The sequence below is a fragment of the Melospiza georgiana genome, chromosome 9, assembly GCF_028018845.1.
Source record: "Melospiza georgiana isolate bMelGeo1 chromosome 9, bMelGeo1.pri, whole genome shotgun sequence".
NCBI lineage: Eukaryota > Metazoa > Chordata > Aves > Passeriformes > Passerellidae > Melospiza > Melospiza georgiana.
In genome coordinates, this window is record NC_080438.1 from 13,980,380 (window position 1) to 14,001,412 (window position 21,033).

General features: G+C 36.5%; 1 protein-coding gene across 2 annotated transcripts in view; it reads left to right on the forward strand.

Moving 5' to 3' along the window:
• DPYD (dihydropyrimidine dehydrogenase) overlaps window positions 1-21,033 on the forward strand; it is a 329,513-nt gene that overhangs the window by 136,462 nt on the left and 172,018 nt on the right. For both annotated transcript variants that reach the window (XR_009114783.1, XM_058029810.1), the window contains exons 9-11: window positions 15,715-15,822; window positions 18,829-18,998; window positions 20,661-20,871. Coding sequence is in view for 1 of the 2 variants with exons in the window: in XM_058029810.1 (XP_057885793.1) it covers window positions 15,715-15,822; window positions 18,829-18,998; window positions 20,661-20,871 (489 nt within the window). In the remaining variant the exon portion in view is untranslated. The remainder of the gene's footprint in view (window positions 1-15,714; window positions 15,823-18,828; window positions 18,999-20,660; window positions 20,872-21,033) is intronic.

A 21,033-nucleotide genomic window follows, 5' to 3' on the forward strand; every position in this document is an offset into this window, starting at 1 on the left:
AATTGGAGGGCATGAGCTTTTGGGAAGATGAGTACTTAAAGGTATGGAGCTGTATCTGTGCATATACTTGGTGACATGAGTGCCAGTGCAGGGTTAACCAACTTTCATCCCACATGCTGTACCTTCAACATGCAGATTTGATTTTGCATTTGAATGCTTAAGTGAATACTTGTTTTCTATTTGTATGTATACTATAATGAGAAATAAAGGATTCAGAATCAGAGGTAGACTTTGTTTTAGCAGATGATTGTTTATCTGAGTCCCTCTCTCTTACACAACTGTTGTTGTTGCTAAGGTTAATTAAAGTCATTCTATGTCTAATTTTATATGTAAAGCAAAACAAATTTATAATTTAAAATGCTTGTGTAAAAGTCTTGGTTCCATATAACTGATTTGGTGATGGTGTACTGTACTTCTGAAAGATAATTTTATCAGTAGGGCAGTGGATGTACAACTCAAGTTTTCCATCTATGTGGTGGAATTTTTGCATGGACTTTAAGGAAGCTCCAGGATTGATCAGTATCAGTTTTAACCTGTTATAAAATGACATGAGAAATAGAATTACTGTTGTTACTTGTTACAAACATCCACTGTTGTGGATAGTGATCTTTGGGAAGTTTTTTAAAATGCTAACAATCTGTGAATGGAGGAAAATTGTATTCAGTTTTTGATTTTAAGTTGTTGTCCTTATCCTACACTCTGCTTTTACAAGGCTGTTGAGTCTTTTTGTTGAATAAGGGAAGCCCAATTCCGTAATCTTCTCAGGAAGAGACTGTGAGTAGCTAAGATGTGCTTTTTGAAAAAAAAGTATGTTTGGTACTAATTAGAAGGATGGAACGAGGTTTTGGAGAGAAGACATTTCAGAAATTAGCTCTTGACAGTTGTGTGAGATCTGTGTTTTCTGGTTTTGCATATCTGACCTTTGTTTCTTTGTAGTGTGGGTGGAGGAAGGAGGGGTCTGATTCCTGGTACACTGCCACTGGCTTGGAGAGCTCTGTAGCTGACAGAAACACACCAGCTATTGAATTTCTCTGTTCTATGAGTGTCTGATACCTATGCCCTAATAGGGAATACGTTTCTTTTACCTAACTGTAGTAGTGGATTTTTTAAATCCCAGATGAAAAACTCAGAAATCTTTCCATGGCTTAGGACCTCAACCAGGGCACATTTCATAGAATCGTGAGATAATTGGAAGGGGCCTTTGGCGATTGTCTAGTTTAGCCCCCTAGGTCAAAGCAGGGTCAGCTGGAGCAGGTTGCCTAGGACCATATCCACTTTTGAACATCTCTAAATACATAAGAATGCCTGCTCTGAAAGTCTCCTGGCAGTCCTGAGGTTCTTTTCCTCCACATCAGTAATGTACAGACATACAGATCTTTTGGCAGACAAGGGATGGGTCCCAAAGGTACTCAGGCCCAAATCAATTGGAGTATTTAGGGGCACACCTCGGAAGGGGTTTGTTTGAGGCACTGCACTCAGTTTGGTCTGTAACACCTGTAACTGTGGTACAGTTAATGTCATATTTCTGCAGGGAAACCTTTTTCAAAACTTGATTTTATTGTGAGTGCTTTCACAAATGTATCTGACTTTCACTACCCAGCTTGCTGACGAATCCCTAGTAGGATTTTCTTCTGGCACTTGGGTAGTCACAGAAGACTTCCAATTATGTTTCTAGATGTATTTCTGTGTTAAAAATTTTTTTGTACTAATGTGAAAGTAAGCAAGTTTTTTATGTTTTGATCTTCTGCATATTTTCATTTCAGCTCTAAAGAACACATTATTTGTGGTTGTATTTTATAATTGCATCTAATTATGTAATTATATAAATTTTTTTACTACTGTCAGAATCTTTTCAAAAAAGTTTGATACCTTCTAAAAATTCAGCTTCACTATTATAACATTACACTGATGAGTTGTTTCTCCTTTGTGCTTTGTAAAGACAATATTTCTGGTTAGGCAGACATAGATACAATTTAGCAATTTTTTAGCATAAGGAAATTGGGTAGAATATCTGCTTTCCTGATTTATTGATTAGCCCAGGAAAGTTCGATATCTAACTGAGGGTTTCCAAACTGTCAAAATATTCAGTGACAAGTTGATGTTGACATAATTGAAGTTGAATGTATTAATTTTGTCTCAGTGATCTAGAAATCAATGCATTTTAATACTGACTTTGTTCTGGGCTGGATCCAAAGCACAGTGAAAGGCCTAATGCTATGAACAACTAAACTTTTTCTTTAATTGTGCAGCTCTCAGCCATTTCAGATAGTGGAAAGCATATCAAGTAGGTAGGTCTAATTATGGACAGAGAGCAAAAGGCGACAGAGTGCAGAGATTAATTTGTGTTTAAAAAAATTGAATATTTAGAATTAGCTTAGTCTGTGCTTATATGTTTGCATTATAGCATATCCTCAAAGCCTTTGACAGTTTTGAACAAAAGTTGCCTTTTAGTTCAAAATACAACAGCAATTCCATATAATTCCATGGATCCCCAAACAGTCATTGTTTCAATGAGCCTGGTTTTGTTACTCCCACAGAAATTTATTTTCAGTTTTCTTCTGATGGATTAATAGAAAAGCTGCATTTTACTAAACTGCCAAATTCTACATTTGACAAGAAATTAAATGTTTTAAAAAGAACAAATAGCACAAGCTGCATCTTAGATTTATTCTAGTGCCATTGGATTTAGGCACTCAAAACTTGAAGAGCAGATTTTACATACAACAGAAACCTGTAAGCAAATTGAAAGTGCTGCTTAGGATTTGTAGAGCAACAAAATGCATACTCCATCTCTGACATGATTTATCTTGAGGTTTATGAAATAATTTTTCATTGGATTATAATATTTAAAGTAATTAAAGATACAATTTGCTATTTAATAAACAACGCATTTTGTAACTTCATTAAAGATGCTGCCTTTCTTAATTGTAATGGTCCAAAAGGTTGTCAGCGAACTGTACATTAACTGCAGAGATAATAATGATTTTATATGCTAATAATTTTTAAATTAATAACTCATGTAGTTTTTCAGCCACATGGGGAAAATAATTTACATTCTTAAAGCTTACTTTGGTATTAACCACTTTACTTGGGGAGAGTGGATATCCTCGTATAAAATGTTCATTTGTTTTACATTAGCACTAATGCAAGCATGTAGGACCCACTAGTGTGAAAGGATTAAAAGCAGCAGCATTAGGCAAGCATGAACATTTCAGAGAGAAATCCTTGTTAGAGGGACCTATTGGGACTGTGTAACTTGATTTTCTATTTATTGATCTTGTTTTTGTTACCATTTGAAACTGTTTGGAGAGAACCTTCCTATTGAAGTACTGCAGATACAAAACTCTGCACCAAGCAGACGTAAAGGATTCATGTTCACTCCCAGGTAGATTTGTGTGCCTTGGTTGGCTTTAGCATGGGTTGGATGTCTTTTTAGAGGAAACATATGCTCCCTTGGGAGTATTTGCATCATCACTGCAGGTAATTTGAGAAGTCTCATTTTAACTTTCTGGCATCTCTTTGTCATAGAAATCTCTTCATGGACTGAAAAGAAACATACAGTCCTACCTCACTGATGCTTTATCACAAAAAAATTTTTTTCTTAAAACAAGTATAAATTTCCCATTTTGAATGTTTTACTTCCCCACCAAAAGAATAAGTTTAAGAGGAGGAGGAAGCTTCTGTCAATGTGTGTGCAGGTATCTGTACCTACAAGCCAAGTATGTGACCCATGATCTCCAGTGACTGTGTTTCACTGCATCTTCCTGACTGCTGGGCATCGAGGAGCCCTGTGGAGATGTGTACCACCATTTCTCTGTCTGTTTTCTAGACAGTAGCCTTAAAGTATTGGAGGTTCAACTACACTGTCTTTTTGACCCAAAGTCTCAGTTTTAGTGCCCTGTCATCAGTATAGAAAATGCCCAAGGAAAATGCAGGCACTTGATGAAAATAGCATAATTAGTTAATAAAGACACTCTAAGTGAAATTTTATATGAAATGCCACATATGCTGTTCTTGAGAAAGAAATTCAGATTTAGTTAATAGAAATCATGAATTGTCTAAAGGTTTTTTAATCTTTCTTTCATTCACCCTTACTCAGAACAGGACTTGGTCTAAGCATGAACTTGCTTAGTTATTTCCAGTATGGAAAACTTTGAAGGGATAGCTATGCAGTAGCTGTAATGTTTCTGAGCTGATCTACCTGTGTAGGAGAGTATCAGTTTAACAGAGTATTTTCATGAAACTCCTTGCTACAGCTGCGTTTAAAAGGAAAGGCAGATAAATATGTGCTTAATGATAAGGACATTGATGTGTAGGGGGTAAATGACCTGAGTGAGAATGCTTATTGACCCTCCAGCATGTTATGAGAATGTCATATTTGTTGCAGGGTATTCTGTACTGACAGTGTGTGGCAATCTGAGAAGATAAAGCCTCTGATGACACATACTTATTATTCACCTGCAATTATAAAACTCTGTGTGCTTTTTTTCATAATTCATAGTGAACACTGAAGCTTAATCATGTTGAAAGTGTCTCTTCAGAATGTTGCTTTAAAGAAATGAGTAAGAAAATCTTCTCAAATGTTTTGATAGATGATTCATGGCACTGGAGCTGCTGATGAGGAGCCAATATAGCCAAATCTATAAATATGCAGTTACGAGAACTGTGGAAACATGAATTCTGGTAGTGTGACAGATTCAAAAAGCACTTTTTCTACTGGAGTGGGTTTCTAAAGTTGCTCTCTTCCTGTTCTACATTCAGATGCCGTTGTCTAATTAGGCTAATTGGCTGGCAAATTTGCCAGCTTTTAAATTAAATTAGTTTGGAGGTGAGAGAACAAATACCATCAGAAACGTGATTTATTCTTTCTTTCCATAATAATTGTTTCTTTTTAACTGAGCAGAGCTAGGCTTTATTATTTCTAGGGAATTTCTGCTTAATTTACTGTATATGACACATTTCCAGAAGAAATGAATATTGGCAGCCTATTACTAAACCTTTAAGCAAAGTAATCATAATGGAGAGACTGACCTCTCCCTTACCTGGCAGTAATGAATAAAGCTCTAGCAAATAACAGTTACCTGATGTTATTTTAACAAATTCAGCTTTCCTTAAGTCAGTACATGTGCATTTTCCCGTGTTTCCCATTGCTTCTGAAGATCCAAAATACACTGAGGGTAATGAGAATGAATGATAGCTTAGATGAGTTTTTTCCTTCAGCTGCTGGTTGTATTAAATCCACAGCTCCTGTGCAGACCTACAAATCTATAACATCCGTTTCAGATGAATTTGGAAACAAGGGGCTGCGTTCTTTTATTCTTGGTGTAGAGATTAAAATTGATCACAGCAGACACAAGGGAGCAGATTTGAGTATCACAGCTCAATGTGGTTAACTGGCATAGTGCAGGGCTCCTGTACTCCTTAACTGTGCACATACAGGTTACGAATATTATTGATTGCCGGGGTCAGGGGAGGCTGCAGGGAGGTTATGCTGCATGATGCTATTTGTTAATTTTTAAGGGACAAGAGCTATGAACTCTCATAGCATCTGGGACAGGTACAGTTTAAACCTGACAAATGGAGATTTATGTTTGTGTGAGTGGGAAAAGCCCTTCAGGTAGAAATAATAAATAGAAATTTGATTGGATGGGTTTTTTGTCATAGGTCAAATATTGTGCTGTAGAAAAAGGGAAAAAAGAGATTTAATTATTACCTTTTCATCAGAATGTACTGATGATTTTCAGTTGTAGATCGGTGCTGCAGGATAATGGATAATATTTAGAAGTCTTTTCTTGAGGGATCATTTTAAAATATATGTAGAGATGGTTTACCTGAAGTGATTAAAAATGATACGGTAGTAGTTACTGAATACATGTTATAGTATCTTTTTGTTCTTTCATGTGGACAAAACCATTATAGAAATATATGTTTTAAAATAAAATATGGTAAGATTAAAGATGAGACAATATGATACATTAACAAAGAACGGGGGAAAAATTGTTTCCTATATTGAAATTTCACATAGAGTGCTAATTATTTATTAAACTTTTTTTTGGCAGACCTTGCTGAATTACATTGATGACTTCTACATATTAAAAAAAAGAAATCCTTGTAATGTTTTAAAAATAGGAATGGCCAGAAATTTGTATTTTGCAAATATTACTTAGCACGTGGGATTTACTTCTTGAAAGAATAAGTTTTAAGAAATATTTCATATAGATCAAGTTATACAGGGTGCAAACTCAGCCTATTGTTTCATAGTCACTATATTGAAACAGAATGAGAGCTATGGAAGTAGTGTGCAGAGGAGGATATTTGTGGGTTTAAGACAAATGGCTCTAGATATTTCTATGTAGATATTTCTATGATTCTTTACTGCTCTCTTCCATCAAGTTTAAGAAACAATATTATAAAAATCAGTGTTTAGAATTGCAACACAAATACCACCTATTGGCTATTATAATCCTAATATAGTAGGTTACATTAGGAATATAACAGGTTGATTTTAGGTAGTATAAGTTGATGTTGTCTCAGTATACCTCATTGCAACTTTGTTGCTGTACAGTGCCTGAGGTCTGACAAAGGTGTTATTCCAGAATATTAATGACTTAATTACTCCTCATGTTTCTATGGGATGAATTTGCTGCCTTTGATGGGTGTTTTCAGCTGTTGCTTTGTGATAGTGTAGAGGCTTAGTATTTGTTTTTCTTCGTGATGCCAACTAAGTATTTGCGGTTTTTTCTTTGTGAATGTTTATCATCAGTTTTGCTCTCATTTCATCCATTCCCTGTGTATTTATGTAGCCTCTATTAATCCAGCTTTTCAAGATTTTTTTCCATGTTTTTAAATGAAAAATTAATATGAAGAGATCTGTTCTATGTTAACATTTGATTTTCCCTTTATAAATTTTCATTTGCTTAGATTATTTCAATATAACAGCATGGCTCCTTATAAACCAGGCATATTAGACAGTTAAATTATAATGAGTCTGCTTGGGAAAGATATTGTTACCATTGCAAATGGGTATGGTAGTATTTTCTGCTTTCTTTTAGGAGTCTGTTGCTCTCAGTCTCATAATCCAGTTTATTTTGCTTTCACTTCCATGTATTTGGATTTTCTGTGCTGGGTAAAAATCATTTTACTGTAGCATATGGTTTCTGAGATGATAGATTTTTGGTGTCCTTTGAGTCACTGATGGGCAGTCCTTGAGGAGGGGGTCTTGCTCTGGGGCTGCTCAGCACTGTTTGCTGATCACGAGTCAGCACTGGGACAGTTTCTGTTCCTCTGAGTGGTGCAATGTGTCACACTGGCAAATATTACCCAGCTGGTGTCAGGGGGAGGCACAGCCCCCCTGTCTTTCCTTTGGCAGGTTACTGCTAGGAACAAACTTGTAGAAGAAAGAGGCAAAGGAACTGACAACATCAGCATGTCAGATCTTAAACTTCAGCCTTCCTGGTTCAGGAATGCTCCTGAAAAATGACAGGTCATGTCCATGATGGGAAGTGACCAAATTCCAGTCAGGAATAAAATCCAGTTCAACTTTATTTTAAGCAGACTGGAGCAAGCTCTGCTCCTGGGTGGAATGATACATTCTTGTGGTAGAGATGGATTGGACTGACACTGCTAAATGCATTTTTGCTAGTGACCTTTTCAAATTTGTGGCCAGTATAATAAATGTTGCTATGACTTAAGAAAGGTTTGCAGCAATATTCCACTTTATTTTTTACAGCAGATTTTTCTTCAGTTACTCTGTATTACAATTTACAGAACTCTTATGTTCTACAAATCAAGATTCATAGCAAACTGTTGCAGTGCTTTAAGTCCTGCAATAAACAACACCAGGCAGAACAGAACCAGAGGGAAGGTAAGCAGACGTCTGCATTCATCCTTTCCCGTGATAAGGTTTGCTTCATAGTGATCTTCACATTTCAGCAAGTTCATTCACCAGGGCTGCCAGCTAACTTCCTAAAATTCTCAACCTCAAAGATGAGGAACATTAAGTATCAGTTTCCAAACACAGAAGAAAGGCTAGAATTACCATCTGTTTCTTAGTTTAGAAATCTGTATATGTTTGTACAATCTAGTACAATTCTAGTGTGTCCTGTACAGAATTATGTTTTAAAAACATGTAGTGATATTGTATGATTCAGTTCTGAGGTATGCATTTTAAAAGAGTGCTTTTAGAGTATTAGGGCTCAAAATATTGAGTTCAAAATCTTCTTGGTGCTTTTATATGAACAGCCAGCTATTGAGATTTGAAAAAATATTACATCATTTCTCCTGATCTTTGTTTTATCATCTTGAAACACTGAAGTTTTTTATTAAAATACAATATTTTAGTCATACTTGAGTGTTGACCTATTAAAATTCAAAGCACAGGTCCCATAAATTAACCATAATAAAATTTAAAACAGCAATTAAGACTAGAGGTAGGCTGTAGCGGGTAGACTAAAGCTTTGAGTAAGGCTGGACTGATTACAAAAAAATCTGATGAGGGGTGGAGTCTATACCTGATGAGGCTGATGAGTTATGGTCCATCTTTGGGCACTTTGGCCAGTATTAGATGTCAGTCTGATGTGATCATGGGATCACTAGATGTGGTGAGGGCAGACCACAAGGCTGGTTTCTATTCCATGCTCAGGCAGACAACACTGACTGTGTTGTCGTAATCCTAATTTCCATCACTTACATGGATTGATTCTGAACTCTGGCCTGTCCTTCCCATCTGCACTTTCTGATGTCTAGCTCATGTGAATTTTGGCTGCCTCTATACTGGGCTTGGAAAATTGGAACTCAAAGAGAAATTGGATTATAAGAACAAATTTAGTGCTAAATAATCTGACTCCCTCACTCCTATTATTTCTTTACCATTTGCAAGAGTTCAGATGCTTGTCTCTGTGTCTAATTTAGCAACAAAGTAAGGTGTGAGACCTACAGACTGCATTGCTTCCAGGTTCACTGCTTATTCAGGTGTTTTTGAAAGCCATGCTATGGATATAGCTGTTCAATTTAGAATGCATTGCAGCAGTTGTGTGTGGCTCATGCTGGTAGATGCGAAAGGTGTTTTCACATATGCTGTACACCCTGCTCATTCTAACTTGAGGGTAAGAGAAGGCTTACCCTAGTGTAGTTCTTTTACATTTTTCCCCTCTGCTTCCAATTTTCTATCAATGAGGCCTTTAGCCATCGTTATGGAACAACTCCTAAAACCCTTGCAAGCATACATTTTCCATTATTTTTCAAATAAATCATTAATAAAAACTACGGAAAAGGAGCAGTTATATTACAAAATTAATCTACCAGGCTTACAAAGAAAACAAATTTGAAGAAGCCACCTGCTGTGGAGATGAGGCAGTAATCTCAACAGCAGGAAATAAAGGGAGGGAGGGAGAAAACACAAAAGCATAGACATTAAAAAAGTAATTAAAACACTTATCTCCATCAACATACATATCAAACAAAAAAAAATCAACCACCTAGAAAACATACTCTATTGAACGTCACAACAGGAAGTAACAAAGCTGTCCCCATAAAAAAAATCTCCAGCAAAATGAGAGAGATTCTTTACAAATACAAGCCTCAAAAGTACTTACTGAAGTGCTAATCACTAATGGACTGACCTTGAGAAAAACTGAGCGCTTGCAGAGTATTTACGACTTTTCTGAAAGTCTAGATGCCCAGTACCAAGCCTTTAAATATGTAAAGAAAGTTACTCTCTAGATACCAATGGTTGTCTTTTCATGTATGGTGCATCTCATAGCATGAGTTGTACTGGTATATTTAGTATAATCAGCTCTGGGGCTCACTATTTGGACTATGCATTTCAATATAGATAATTTCTAAATTGTGCAGTATTGACCCATGAAGAGCAATGTGATCAGTATGGGTGTGGGTGAATGTGGTGGCTTAGAAACAAATATGTAGAGCATATCCCACAGCATACAAGTAGTTTCTGTCATGTCTAGGTAAAACTGTACATTTGACAGTTATGAAAGTTTACAGTTTCAGTGTTATCCTTCAAGAAAATAACATATCTAAAACTCATGGTCCAATTTATATGTGTCCCAGATTGTGTGACATTAAGTAAGACTGCTTTAAATATATAGATTTTGATCTCCAGTTCCCCAGCACACAAAGGAGACTTGTTCAAGAAGATCAGAGCATCCAGAATTATTAAAGTAGTGCTTATGTGCTTGGATTTTACAGTGTGCCATGTACCTTTGTAGTCACAGTCTAACCATATGGTACCTGTAGCTGCAAGTCTCTGGGCAAGTGTGAAATGTCATCAGATCTGCTACATCTGAAATATCTTTGTATGGGCTCACAAGGAGCAAGTTGGAACATTCAGGGTGTAAAAAGGCAGGGACATGGGACAAAGTGGTGCTTTTCTGTTAATTCAAAAGAATCCTTTCAGAAGACAAATGGTGGATTTAAAGTTTACCTTCAGAAGGAAATTACTGTAGCTCTGTACCTACTTTAGCATATCCTTTTAAAGAAAATTAAAATAACAATATAAAAAAACCCCTTGGTTAACAAAAAAAAAATTATCTGTCATTTCCTCTATAAAATTCACATCAGTCTCTGGTTGTCAGCCTTCCATGGCTCCTTTCCCCAGGACACATGAAGGGGCACAGCCTTCTCCAGGCCAGAGGTACAGAACTGCTGCTGCAGGATCTGTGCTGCCTCCTTGCCAGGCTGTGCTCAAGTTTCTGCTGCTGAGTAACAGGCTGGGCTCAGCTCGTCTGGGCTCAGCCTCTCGGATGTGATTTCAGAAGATTTGCATTGCCCCCAGAGCAGATATGCAGAAAATCAATCCTGTGGTTCTTCTCTCCAGTTTTGTATGGTATTCATGGATTTTTCTCCTCATTCTCAGTAATATCTGACAGTTAAAGGCTTTCCACCCAATCCTAGGATTTCCTGTAATAGAGGCTGTGAAGGACAGAAGAGGAGTTTTCCTTGTAAATGTGATTTAAAAAAAAAAAAATCTGGTTTAACTCTGAAACATAGAGATGTTAAAAGGTGGAAAGATGTCCTTGCCCTCTAACGTTCTAGCTCCAGATGTAAGGCAAGAGAAAATTTAAAAAATAATCCATAAATTTATGAATGTGGCTTGATGTTTGGCTTCCTTGTTTTAAAAGTTAGAAAAAGGAATGTGCATAGCCAGTGAATCACATTTTGTTTCTTTTTTATTGAATTTGGATAAATTTATGCATGCAATGTAATTTCAAAAAAAATTTGAAAGACTCAATATAAAAAATGTACTAAGTGTCTTCACTTTCAAAAAGTAGCTGTTGGTATTTTCGAATACAGATTGCATTCACCAGCAAAATTCAGTATTATCACACTTAAATATAAAGGCAAAAAACCTTCTCAGTGTTTGATGTGAGGAAAATGAGAAAAAAATAATGTTCTAGTTAGTTTTGTCCCTGAAGGCTCCTGTATATTTACCCTTCATCTTCAGCTCCATTTTGTCTTTTTGTCTGGAGTTTTTTTGTCTGAGCGTTTTTAGTCAGCTCCCAGTGAAAACTGTATTTGACCCTTATCAAGGCTGAGAGCTTATTTTGTCTGTCAGTTATTAAGATCAGTTGAGAAGTTCATTTGAAACTGCAGATTTGGCCAACCATGTCAGATTTAACTAGTCCAATGAGTAAGTTGAGGCTCAGAAGCATAGCTGTTGCTGGGGAGAGGGGATTTGATCCAAACAGGAGGTAGATATGCAATGCCTGTACTTGCTTTAGTGTCCCTTTCCAGATCAGGCTCGTAGTTAGAGTAGTAGCAGACTTAGCTGATTGATGTGTTGACATGCCTGAATTTACTTGGTGCAGCAGCTGAGGGGACTTGGTGCCCTGCTCTGCAAGCCAGTCCCTTGCATTGTCTGTGCCTCCCTCTGGTACATTGCCTTGTACATCTGACAAATTTACTCTAATCGTTCAGCAATTCATATCTCAACTGGACTAGGGAATTGTATCTAAATTTTCTTTAAAGGGAAACAATGGAATTGAGGCTGTGCATGAAGAAAATTTATATGCATCAGTGTTGTGGGAACAGAAAGTACAAGATCTTAACAGGAGGCAGATGATGTTTTTGTTAATACATATGTGCACATAGATATTTATATGTATATATAAAGGATATAAAAAGGGAAAGCTAGTTTGTGTTTTTCAAAGCCACTGTTGTAGTGGTTAAGAACTTTGGAAAGTATATGGTATGTCATTCATGGGAGAGACTTTGGTGCTGGGGAATTGCAGACTTGAGAAGGAGTTGTGGGGTTCAAATGAAGGAAAGAAGCCAATAGAGTAGTGATGCCTCCTGAGAGATAGCTCGAGCATCTGGAGATGGAAGGCAGAGCACAGCAAACCAGAGGGTCAGGAATCAAGATGAATTGCTTTCTGCGCTGCACCTGACCCAGATTGGGACTGTCTAGGTTAGATTTTGCAAAGCTGAACTAGATCTGTCATGCAAGCTGTTATTTTCACAATGTTTCTACTTTCTCTATTCTTAGTAAATGCAGTTTTCCACAGCCCATGAGGCTTCATTGTGTGGTTTGGGTATCAGTTCCTTCAGAAGCTTCCCTGGCAGCAGCAAGCAAAGCAGCTGAGCCTGCAGGAGGCCCAGGGCTGTGGCTGCAGAGGATGGGGGGCTCAGCACAGCCCTCTGCTTGTAGCAGGTGTGCAGAGCCCCTCCAAGCACCAATCTGACTCCTCTTGCTTGCCCTTCAAAGAGCTGTTCTTCAGTGCAGGGCAAGGAAATAATTGTTATCACTAGATATTGATGCAGATTATTTAAAGATGGAAGATGTGGGATAGTGACAGATTGTTTCAGAACACAAAATAGCAAATAATAAATAAAAAAATCTTTTTAGATGGCTTGCAAGTGGATTTGGAGAACAGAGAACTGACTTACTTGGCTTCAGCCTAAAAGCTAGGGAAAAGACCTTATATTTTTCTAAGCGGTTTTTGTTGGGTGGCTCTTGGCTATTTTGTACTAGTCTAAAGGATCTCTCTGATTTATCTTCAAAGAGTGTTTCTCTTGGTTCATTATTTTGACCTAAATTGTGACTTTCATAGGTGACTGGGTTTTTAAATTGTTTTTTTAAATTTCTTCTCTGAAACCATTTGCTCAAAACTGCATTTTTCCTCTACAGCTGGTTTTTGTTGAATATTCTCTCTCCCAAGAGACTGTTGGCTATTTATCAATATTTGATCTCTCTGTAAAGCATACTTCTGTGGGGTGAATGTTTATTATGAAATGGTGTCTCTAAAGTGAATCTTATCTGTTCTTGATCTCTTTCTCTGTCTGCCTCAGTCTGTCTCTTTCTTAGCTTGCCTTGTGGCTTGAAGAAGTACTGTCTCTCTATTTTAACAAAAGTAAATGCAGTCATTACAACAGCAAATACTGAACAGGAAAAGAGATGCATCAGAATCCAGCACAATACAATTTCCAGAAGGTGCTTAGCAAAGAGCTTCAATCTGTGCTAAGTGTTTATAAGTGTAAAAGAAGAAGTCCCCTGCCTTTCCTTAAAGTGTAAATATCACAAAACTGTTTTTCAGGGAGTTTTCAGCAAAATGAAAATAGTAAAATAAATAGCAGATAATGCCACGTATATTGACTACCTCTTTGGCAGTTGTTTGGTCATATCAGCCAGGCTAAACATTATTGAACCCAATGCACTCTTAATCCAACTCGTTTTATTTCAGTGATGAATCTGAAAAGACTAGTTATGAACCTAGACAAAGAACGTTGCAACACTTCCTTTATTATACTCTTTATTCAGCCAATGGGAGCTAAAGTACTGATGCTGTTAGAGACCAAATAGTTTTCATTAGGAAATTATAAAAGCAGCAAAAAATAAGTCAGAAAAAATATTTTGAGCGTTTCTCTTTGAGTTTGAATGGAGGTACATATTGGGTGGGAAGGAAATTATTTTTAATGCAGGCCACACATCCCACTAATGACAAGAGTGTTTCTCCCAAGAGTAAACTGAGGCCTCTGAGTTGGTTTATGGGTATCTCAATAGAAATGGTTGCATTACTCTCTCCTCTGCCTGCAGGCGGTCACTGAGAGCTTTTTCTGAGACGCTCCTCTTGCCATAGATCATTTTGCAATATATACATAGAGAAAAATCAATGCCCTTTTAAAAATAGTTTCTTTAATGCATTTTACATATTGTACTTTCAATAGTACTAAGTGTTTCTGGCAGCCTCTTAAGATATCCATTATTCATTATTCAGTAGCTGAAATTCCAGTCTACCCAGAAAGTACAGCATCCAAAGGTCTTGAAGTTCAGGACGTGCTATTATTTTTTAACCTTATTTTTCTCAATATCCAACTATAGATCAGTGTTGATTTCAGAGCTGGGTGTTCAGCAACTGAGTCATGATTTTTCTTTAGAAATAGAGATCAAATTTCAAGATTTTTTTAGTTTGCTTTTTGGCTTGTAAGCATTTTGAATTCACTGAGAGTTTTATTTTGTTTTTCTTCACTGAAATTAATAAATCTGAAAATGTATTTTATTTTTCTAGTAATATAGTAACTGCATTCAGAATTCTACAGTTTCAAAAAACTTCCTTCATATAGGCAACTCATGAAAAAGTACTGAGTTTTCTCATTAGGTAGTTCTCGTCCTATGCTGTAATGAGTCAGATTTTTGTTGTTTAATTAATAGAAAAAGACCCCAAACCTTCCCTGTTTGGGAAATTGCTCCTTAATGTGCAATTCTGCATTATTGTAGATGCTAAAATTGTGTTGCTAGGGTTTTCCAGACCAGTGTGTCCGGAAAATGTGTCTCAAAGAGGAGTAATATTAGTCTGCTGCTACCCATGCCTGAGAATGGAGGGAACTCAGATTGCTTTGTATGCTCCTGTTCTTCCTGCTTGCTCTGAGGGCGCCTCAGTGCCAGTATGCTTTCTTACAAAAATTGTTGACATTTACTCCATTTCAGTATGTGATCATCAATTAGCATACTTTTGATAATATTATGGGGTTTTAGATGTAAATATGAAAGTTGAGAGTGTTGAAAATACACTGATTGCATTTCCATGAGTAAAATGGCTCAACTGGTGTGTCGGCCGTGCTAGGCTGTGGCACTGTCCAACCATTCACACCAAAATAAGGTGATGTTCTTTGGTATAATTGGAAGATGCTGTTTATTGCTGTCTTTTAGCTGAAAGGTATTTGTTGCTATTAATAGTTGTGAAGTAAATCCTTGTCTTTATGCTATGGGTTCTGTCTAAAGTGTGGTTTTGATAACTAGGAATAAATGTCAGCTAATCAGGACTTCAAGATTTTGAGAAAATAATCAAGAATGGCAAAAAAATGATGGCATACGAATACTCACAGATCAGACCTACAGCACTGCCATTTGTCCTCTTCTCATCACTTAAGCTGTTTGTTACTGCCTCATTTAATATTATCTGCTTTTGCACCCTTTTCTCTCTAATCCCTTCCCCTACATTTATTTTGTTATGAGTTATACAAGTACACACATTGTCAAGGAACCTGATTTTCAAGTGCCTGTACTATTAAACAATCACCAGTTATGTAAGCTGCAGACTGCAAATGTGATCATTTGCAATAATATTTTGGAAACATCTAAGGGTTTGTGAAAGTGCTTGTATGGATGATGTTTTTGAGAACACGCGTGTAATTGAAAATATATGTTGGTCACTAAAATTTCCTGTGTAATTCTTATGTGCCATAAAATGTCGATTTCAGGTTTGCCAGAACCAAAGAGAGAGAGTATATTCCAAGGGCTGAAAATGAATCAAGGATTCTACACATCTAAAGACTTCTTACCTTTGGTAGCAATGGCAAGTAAACCAGGTGTGTGGTACTGTGTTCTTGCTGTAATCACATTTAATAAGTCATTAGCAGGTGTTGTTATATCAAACTGTTTGACTACAAAGCAGCACATCCTGTTACAAAGTACCTTCCACTGAATATGTCTGGGACAGGATTTTCTCTTGGTGTTTGGCAACCTCGGGAGCATGGTCAGGAAAGTTAGATCCAGAGATTATAAATTGAATAATCATGTGTACTAAATTTATGGCAAATTATTTCCCCTAATAAGATTTATTTATTATTTTGAATTATATTCTAAAGCTGACACAAGCTTCTCCTTTGTATGAAGTATCACGATAAAAATAGTGTATATAAGATGGTTTGAAAAAAACCTGATATTAAAAGAGGTGTTTCTGACTTATATAAGCAGCTGATTTGTACATTGTTGATAAATTCCTTTACTTGATCCAAGTCATGTGCTGCAGGTTTTGTAGACACATTTAAATCAGCACTATCTTTACCCAATGAACTTGCAGTCTAACACTCAGGACAACAGGATTATGACAGGAGTTAATAAGAAAGTGCTCAGTTCATACGCCCCAAATGCAGTCTCGTTTTATGGTTTCACATCTTTCTTTGAGCTCAGAGATAGCTGCATTTGTTCCCTATGGAGTCCTGATGCTTTCAGTGTCCCTGAATATGAACTCATAAGCCCCAAATATATGATTTCTCTGCCACATTTCTTCATATGTCTAGACTCCCCAGACAAAAAACAAATTAATGTACAGGTTGTTTTTTTTATTTGGGACAGAATGCGGTGTTTTACATATGACTTAATATTACTTGTTTTATCTACAAACTTATTTTTTAGCATCATATAGGATTGCCTACTTATTTAGTAGACTTTTCTTATACAATTTTGAGAAACATATATTCTATGGCAGATTATTCTGCTTATAAATGTAATATTTATTACTCCATTTGATGCAAAATATTTCAGAAGTGAAATTCTGCATCCCATCTGTCCCATCTCCTAGCTGTTTTTATCAAAATGCTTATTTCTGTCTGTTTTCTTAAGCTCAGAGTAATCTTAAATTATTTGGGAGAAAAGGGTGAGCTTTTGGGTTTTCTTTTTGAAGACAGAGATGTTTAAAAGTAAAACAGGTTGAGCATATGCAGTGCAACACATTTGTAGATTAACAAAGGAAAAGTAAATTCTGCAAACAAAACTCTCTTGAAACAATTTGACTAAAAATACTTTGTAGAATTCTGAGAAGATATGTAGCAGTTGTATACTGTAAGTCACCTGCCTGCATGTGGATCTATATACTGTGATCCACATATTTCAAAATATTGCAAAGTAGGCCTCTTGAGAAGCTAGCAAATATGATAATATGATTTTTTATATTAAGTCTACAATGGGAAAAAGGATGAACTTGGAAGAACTAACCTTTTCTGATTGACAGTAATAGATAGGTCTTTGGTGTTGTCCGTTAATTAACATGGTTTCTTTTACTTAATTCTCCTAGTGTCTGTCTGTAGCTATAGCCACCTTTTGCTCTTTAAGGCATGGAATTATAAAATAAAATATACACATACTACATCCTACTCTATCCTCCTTTTTTCACTGTGACAGTTATCTAAATAATAGACATAATGGACTTATTCATGGTAAAATACATATTCTGCCTGCTTATTAATTCTGAATGCCACTTGTTAATACACTTTCCTCCAAAAGGGTTTCCTCTTGCAAATACATAGCTGTGAATTTAGCTCAGGAGTGTGTTCCCAGGAGCAAAGCAGGCTGCTCTATCTGATCCTGTCTACACTCACACTCTAATGGCACTCTGAGCTGCCCGCTCCCTGCTTCACTTGTGCTTTTTCCACTGCTCAATTTGTATGGAGTATTAAGTTCACTAAAAATAAATGAGAAAAGTTTTTAGAGAGAATTTCAGACTAAGAACCCTGTTAAATAAATAGTCAATGTGACGCCACATTCATGGGTGAGCAGGGAAATTTCTCACTCTGCTTGTATGTCTAAATGAAAAGGATTGTTTACTTCAGTAATACTTGTGTTCCACAATTACATGTGAAAATCTGCTACAATAGGATACTTGAGTTAAAGTACAGTAGGTAAATGGCCAGCTTAGTGCCTCCTGACTGGAGCTTTCCCAGACTCGGTGAGAATATAGCTTTGTATTATTTATGCCAATATTTTTCAAGTTATAACCATTTGCCTAATCAACAGTTAGTTGTACTTAAACATATGATAAAGTGCAGTCTCATCCAGGGAACAGACACAGTTCAGCTTTACTTAACTATTTCTTGTTTATTTGGATCATTAAATACAAGCTGTAGATGATAAACACATAATGTTGTCATTTTCTCCATGTAACTTTTTACAAATGATTTATAGAAAACGACTGTAGATTAAGCATTTTCTTCCAGTAGAAGAACTGGGAATTGCTGTTACAATATTCTTTTCCTTCATGTTCAGCTGATAAATAGCCTCAGAGAATCATGTCACCACCAGAACAGTGTCAGTGCTTTATAGAAATCTGAGGGGACTGATGTTGGTATACTATTACACAAAACTATAACTTACAACAACTGGTCATCTTTTTTGTTGTTGTTGTTTTGGATTGGTTTTGTGGTTTGTTTTGGTTTTTTTTTTTTTGTTTTTTTTTTTTTTTTAGATGGGAGGATAATGAATCTGATGAGAGAGAAACTTTTTGAATAAAAAGATCTCACAATTCTAGTTTCAATCTGACATGACCCACAATCCTACAAACATGTTGTCATTTGAATTCTTTTTCAATAGAAAGATGCAGCTGCTTAGAGTACTGACTATGAAATTATGTATATGAGCATATCTTAAAAGGGGGAATAAAACTGTCTTTCAGTAGAGCAGAATAATTTGATAGTGACACTCCATGCTTGGAAACTGTAAGATGCAATTTTACACTGCTTTGAGTACAAGTACCTTTTGAGCTGTCATGCAGAAATGGCTTCTCTACTTGAAAATGGGGTTTTCCTTTTATCTTTCAGGGATGTGTGCCTGTCACTCTCCATTGCCACCAATCCATGGAACTGTGATTGTACTGGGGGCAGGAGACACTGCTTTTGACTGTGCAACATCTGCTCTGCGCTGCGGAGCTCGCCGCGTCTTCGTGGTCTTCAGGAAGGGATTCACTCATATCAGGGCTGTCCCAGAAGAGGTAAAACTGATTAGCAGCTTTTCTGAGAAGGGATCTTAGGTACTTCTGTGTGGCCTGAAAGCATGCTATAGGTACTTAGCAGACATCTGCTAAAGGTTTTGTTTATAAAAATGCTCTTTAAATGTACTAATGTCTATTAAAGATCTGAGGCTCACTTTGTATACTCTGTGTTTAAATAATTTTCAACTGTTGTATCTGTTTCCTGACAAGGCAGAGAGATGTATTTGCACACAGGGGTTAGAATTTCTTGTAAGTTAGGAAATGAACTAAAATTTTCAATGTTGGAATCAAACAGCCATTAGAGTATTGTAAGTAGCTCTTCAGATCATGAATAGATCCTATAATGATACCTTCTGGCTGTTGTTTAAGGAATCTCAGTGATTCTGACATTGCCTTACAAGCCTATAGAAGGCTTTCTTTCTTTCTTACCTTTCCTTTCTTTCTGGTGAGAAAATTACTTGCAGTGATTTTGACTTTGAATCACTGCCAATGACAGTGAAGCAATGCTATTCATCACGTATTTCAGCATCCTAATCCATTTGGTTTTAGTTTGGCTTTGTACTTCGGCATTTATTAGATCATCTGCGCATTTCGAAATTATTCTGCTTCCTCAATTTATATGTACTATAGGAGTTTTTTCAGATTTTTTTTTCTTATTTTGGTGCTCTTTTTCTATTTTTTATTTATTTGGTACATAACACTTTTATATACTTGAGAATAGCACACCATCTAATGCATCTTTATAATGAGATTTATGGTAGTTTGGTCATCTGTTTCAAGAATGTGGGCATCTTAGATCTTCCAGAAGGGAAATGGAGCTGCAAAGAAATAGAGGGTTTCTTGGTGCATGATTTACTTCTGTTGCACTTCAATCAAGAGTTCTAGATGCAATGAGATTACCAAGGCCATTGCACAGACTCATGTGCTATTCAGATTCTTACTGTAATCTGAACCAAAATCTTTCATAGAAGCCTGGGTAAATTTCTAAAAGTTGTCAATGTTTCTACTCATCCAATCGTGCAATGGGTCTTGAAAACAGTAAAATAAAAGTAGCTTAATTTAGTAATGGCCATGATGGAATCATGTCAGGTGGGATATTACATGTTCAAAAAAGTTGTGTACATAGAGACAGTCAAATTCTGAAGATTATTGATTTTAACAGTTTTACTACAGCAGAGATTCAGAAGATCCTTAAGTCTGGATTGTCACTCAGAAAACTGTTGCTTTTACACGGTAGTCAGCCTTTAATAAAATCTTAAAATCATAGTAAACATAAATCAGGGCATGGACTAAGTTAATACTAGGGCACTTCTTAAAAGACACAGATATTTATGTAAGAGAAATCTTTTGCCCTAAAAAAAGTTAAACATATTCAAAGTAACAGAAAAATAAAAAAATATATTGAAGAAATAAGAAAATATGTTTGAGAAATATTTGCCTTGAAAGTTTGCTTACTGCCACTGCTTGATTTGATAGCATGAGAGGCTCTGAAGCTGACTGTAAGATGACTCTCTGCATACTGGACAAGGCTGATTTCTGCTATTGTAGAATCCATGGTAACATCTTGAGTCACAAAATGTTTCCTGGTTGGTTTGTTTGGGGTTTTTTTTCCTGAAAATGCATCATGGTAAAGTTATATCTTTTATTGCTTCAACTCTACAGATGGAACTTGCAAAAGAAGAGAAGTGTGAATTTCTGCCTTTCCTCTCTCCTCGTAAAGTTGTTGTTAAAGGTGGACAAATTGTTGCTATGGAATTTGTTCGAACGGAGCAGGACAGCGATGGAAGCTGGAGAGAGGATGAGGATCAGGTTGTGCGTCTGAAAGCCAACGTGGTGATCAGTGCCTTTGGCTCTGTTCTGGGTGATGATAAAGGTAACCCTGACCAATGCAAATACAGGTTGCTCTTTTAGCTGCATGTCCTGTCCTTTCACAGTTTTGTCACATGGGTCTTTTGGAGATTACTTACCTTGTGACTGCTGGTCCTCTTACAGGAGTTTGTCCTTCAGGAGAACCTTTTAGAAAAAGATTTGGGGG